This window comes from Ursus americanus, chromosome 16 (assembly GCF_024610735.1).
Source record: "Ursus americanus isolate L20-20 chromosome 16, mUrsAme1.1.p, whole genome shotgun sequence".
Taxonomy (NCBI): Eukaryota; Metazoa; Chordata; class Mammalia; order Carnivora; family Ursidae; genus Ursus; species Ursus americanus.
This window is the reverse complement of record NC_142142.1, coordinates 45,229,299-45,233,247: the sequence shown is the minus strand read 5'-3', so window position 1 is coordinate 45,233,247 and position 3,949 is coordinate 45,229,299. Positions and strand designations below refer to the sequence as shown.

General features: G+C 43.0%; 1 protein-coding gene across 1 annotated transcript; it reads left to right on the top strand.

Moving 5' to 3' along the window:
* Nucleotides 1-2,398: 2,398 nt before the first annotated feature.
* On the top strand, nt 2,399-3,331 carry LOC123792479 (putative olfactory receptor 10D4). The gene has a single exon (XM_045797619.2). The coding sequence runs from the start codon at nt 2,399-2,401 to the stop codon at nt 3,329-3,331; it is 933 nt and encodes a 310-aa protein (XP_045653575.2).
* The last annotated feature ends 618 nt before the right edge of the window (nt 3,332-3,949 follow it).

Sequence of the window (3,949 nt, the reverse complement as noted above, 5' to 3'; positions counted from 1 at the left end):
TGAGCCATGGGTATTATATGAGACTGATGAATCACAGACCTGTACTCCTGAAACAAAGAATACATTATGTGTTAATTAACTGAATTAAATAAAATTTAAAAAAAGAAGGAACCTAATGTGTGTTCATTTTAATGAGTTATAGTGGTAGTAATTATGAGATGTATAAACCCTTGAAGAATTAATTCTTGGAGTTACTTAAATATTATATATTTATTATATATAATAAAAAGATATAAATTCAATAGAAACAGATTTTAAAAAGAAAAAAATTAATGCAGGGGCACCTGGGTGGCTCAGTCAGTTAAGTGTTTGCCTTCGGCTCAGGTCATGATCCCAGGGTCCTGGGATCAAGCCCTATGTAGGGTTTCCTGCTCAGTGGGACACCTGCTTCTCCCTCTCCCTCTTCCCTGGCTTGTGCTCCCTCTCTCTCAAACAAATAAAATCTTTAAAAAAAATAAAAAAGGGAAAAAAAATCTAATGGAAATTAAGGTTCTAAAGTGCTCTACATTAAGCAAGTCTGGTAAGCATATAAATCCTGATTTAAAAAAAAATATATATATATAATTTGAACCAAGCTACAGTAATTAAAATACGTTAAGATTAACATCGGTAGCCGTCTTAAAGGACAATAAAGAGAAAAGTTGTTAGAAAATGTTAAGCTATAAATTCAGGAAGTTGAGGAAGTAATGAGGCATTATAAAGCTAAATATAGAAACAACAGTTGTAGGTGTGTTTGTTTTAACACCAAACGTGATTGGTGCCTCTTTTCTTTGAGTGGCTCCTTTGCTAACCCACAGACCCTTTTTCAAACCCACATCTTCCAAGTCCAGGGTCCCTGAGCAGCTCAATCTCTGACCCCAGTGGAGGGCTCTGCCAGAGGAAAAACATACCCAAGAGTTACTGTTAATCAGAGATTTAAAAACAGAATATGACTAAATACCACTACCTGATTGCATTTTCATCTAAGAAATTAATGAGGTAGAAACAATGGGGAGAAAGAAGGAGGGAGGGAAGAAAGGAGTCCCCACTCTAATCGCTCCCTCTGTTCTGCAGACGGTCTAGTCAGCGCCCATCGGGGAAGAGGGTCCCAAAGGAACACCTAAGGGGTAGGGTACGAAAGCTGTTCCTTCAGTCATGAAGAGAGACACTCTCATGAACAGAGACACCGAAGGGGTAGGGTATGAAAGTCGTTCCTTCAGTCATGAACAGAGACACTTCTCTCTGTAGGGTATGAAAGCTGTCCCTTCAGTCATGAACAGAGACACTATTGGGTCTAGATTTTCGGACTTGAGTGGATGAGTCTGAGGAAGAGGAGCATTTGGCTTTTCTGGCCTCAGAGCCCAGCCCTCGAGTTCCACAGCATCTAAAAGCAACGGAAACAGGGTGGATGTGGAGCCTGGCTTTCAGCCCAAGTTGTCTCTTTCCCTTCCGTCTGGTCTGTAAGTGCTTTCTCTCTAGAGTGCTTTCTTTTCCTCATCTGCTGGGTTGTACACACAGGAGGAAGATGGGAATGTGGGAACCGGCTCTATTTGAGATTGGGCTAATACTGCCTTAGCTGACCCCACGGTATTTTCTTAAGGTAGTCTCTGATGAATGAAGCTCAACCTTAAAACCTAAATGGTAATTGCATATGTTCTGTCATATTGCGGATGTAATTGCTATTCCGAGATTAAATTTCATATGGAAAGAAGATGGTGGTCGTGAATATTGGTAATCGTCTCTTGCTTTTCCCTACATTAAACATTAGCTCTTCCAGCCTGTTTTACTGTGTTCCCACTACACAATTCTGTTTTCAGCTGTCTGGCTGATGATGGAGAAAGCAGTTTGCAAATCATTGCCAGCCCATAGGTCATCCCGGAACTTCTGCAAGTCAACCGAACAGATAGTGTGTGGAGTAAAGACTCACTAAAACTAGAATATTAGTATCTGGAATGATTTTTTTAAGGGTGGGGAGGATGAGGCTAGGGACTTCCTATACATTAAGGCATTAATCCGTACAAGAATTGTAAGATATTATTATGCTATGTATACAGATACAGAGGAGAGTTAGTGATTTTGTTTTCGGTTATCCAAAGTCACAGAGCAAGGAGTAAATTAGACATTTAAACTCAGATACAGCCACTGTAAGCTATATTCTTGGCCCTCTATTCTGTTCTGCCTCTAGTGTTATTTTTTTTTTTAATTTTCTTCTGAAGAAACAAGAAAAACAAGCAAATGACTTAACTCAAAGTCACACATTGATCAGTGACGGACTTGGACTGATTCCCATTTACAAGTTCTTTGTAGTAACAGAAGTATTACCAGTTCCCAGCGGGTTCTCTGACGATATTAGTTTTTGGGGACAAGTTCATCTCAGCGAGGCCATTCTTTGCCCTTTCAGGACTAAATAGACAAGGAGATGTGGAATCACACTCCTGTAACCGAGTTCCTCCTGATGGGAATCCCTTACACGAAAGGGCTGGAAAACGTGTTCTTTGTCTTATTTCTGGCCTTCTACCTGCTCACTCTTCTGGGGAACCTGCTCATTCTTCTGGCCATCCTCACTTCCTCCACCCTGCACACACCCATGTATTTCTTCCTGGGAAACCTGTCCGTGTTTGACATCTTTTTCCCTTCCGTGGGTTCCCCCCAGATGATGCTCTCCCTTATGGGGCAAAGCCGGACCATCTCTTACCAGGGCTGTGCCTGCCAGCTCTTCTTTTACCACTTCCTGGGCTGCACTGAGTGTTTCCTGTACACCGTGATGGCCTATGACCGCTTTGCCGCCATCTGCCACCCCTTGAGGTACACGGTCATCATGAACCGCAGGGTGTGCACCGTCATGACGCTAGGCACCTGGATGGGGAGCTGTCTGCATGCATCTGTCCTCACGTTCCTCATCTTTAAGTTGCCCTACTGTGGCCCCAATGAGGTGGACAATTTCTTCTGTGATATCCCGGTGGTGCTGCCCCTGGCCTGTGCAGACACCTCTGTAGCTCAGACAGTGAGTTTCACCAATGTAGGTGTTGTGGCACTCCTGTGTTTTCTTCTCATCCTCGCTTCTTACACTCGCATTGTTATCTCTATATTGAAAATCAGCTCCCCGGAAGGTCGGCGCAGAGCCTTCTCCACCTGCAGTGCACACCTGACTTCCATCCTGCTCTTCTATGGACCCGTGGTCCTCATTTATCTCTGGCCTGCCTCCAGCCCCTGGCTGGATTCCGTGGTTCAGGTGTTGAATAATATTGTTACCCCTTCCCTGAATCCTTTGATATACACCTTGAGAAACAAGGATGTGAAGTTGGCTCTGAGAAAAGCACTACTCCGAGGGGTGTATACTTGTGGGTCATAAGCTTTCAGGTCATCTTCTGTCCCTACAACTTGGCCTTGTATTTATAGTCCCGTAGAGTTGGCGTGATTGCCAAGTGGGGGGTTTGGGACAAGGAGGTGAGGGGACAAAGAACTGATTCTTGGCTGTACCAGTCTGGAGTAGAGTTTCTATCTCACTGGATTGGATGGGGATGGTGGGGAGCAGATCTACAGATATTCTCTGCTATTACCAACTTACAGTATGCTTTCTTTTAATGATTTTTTATTATATTATGTTAGTCACCATACAGTACATCCCCGGTTTCCGATGTAAGGCTCGATGATTCATTAGTTGTGTATAACACCCAGTGCACCATGCAATACATGCCCTCCTTACTACCCATCACCAGTCTATCCCATTCCCCCACCCCCCTCCCCTCTGAGGTCCTCAGTTTACAGTACACTTTCTTGAATATTTCTTCTTCTTCTTCTTCTTCTTCTTCTTCTTCTTCTTCTTCTTCTTCTTCTTCTTCTTCTTCTTCTTCTTCTTCTTCTTCTTCTTCTTCTTCTTCTTCTTCTTCTTCTTCTTCTTCTTCTTCTTCTTCTTCTTCTTCTTCTTCTTCACATATACCCTTAGGACCATTTACAGAGCCTTTAAATG

Excerpts from the sequence above, each read along its gene's own strand:
- LOC123792479 (XM_045797619.2), top strand. The coding sequence starts at position 2,399 with ATGTGGAATCACACTCCTGTAACCGAGTTCCTCCTGATGGGAATCCCT.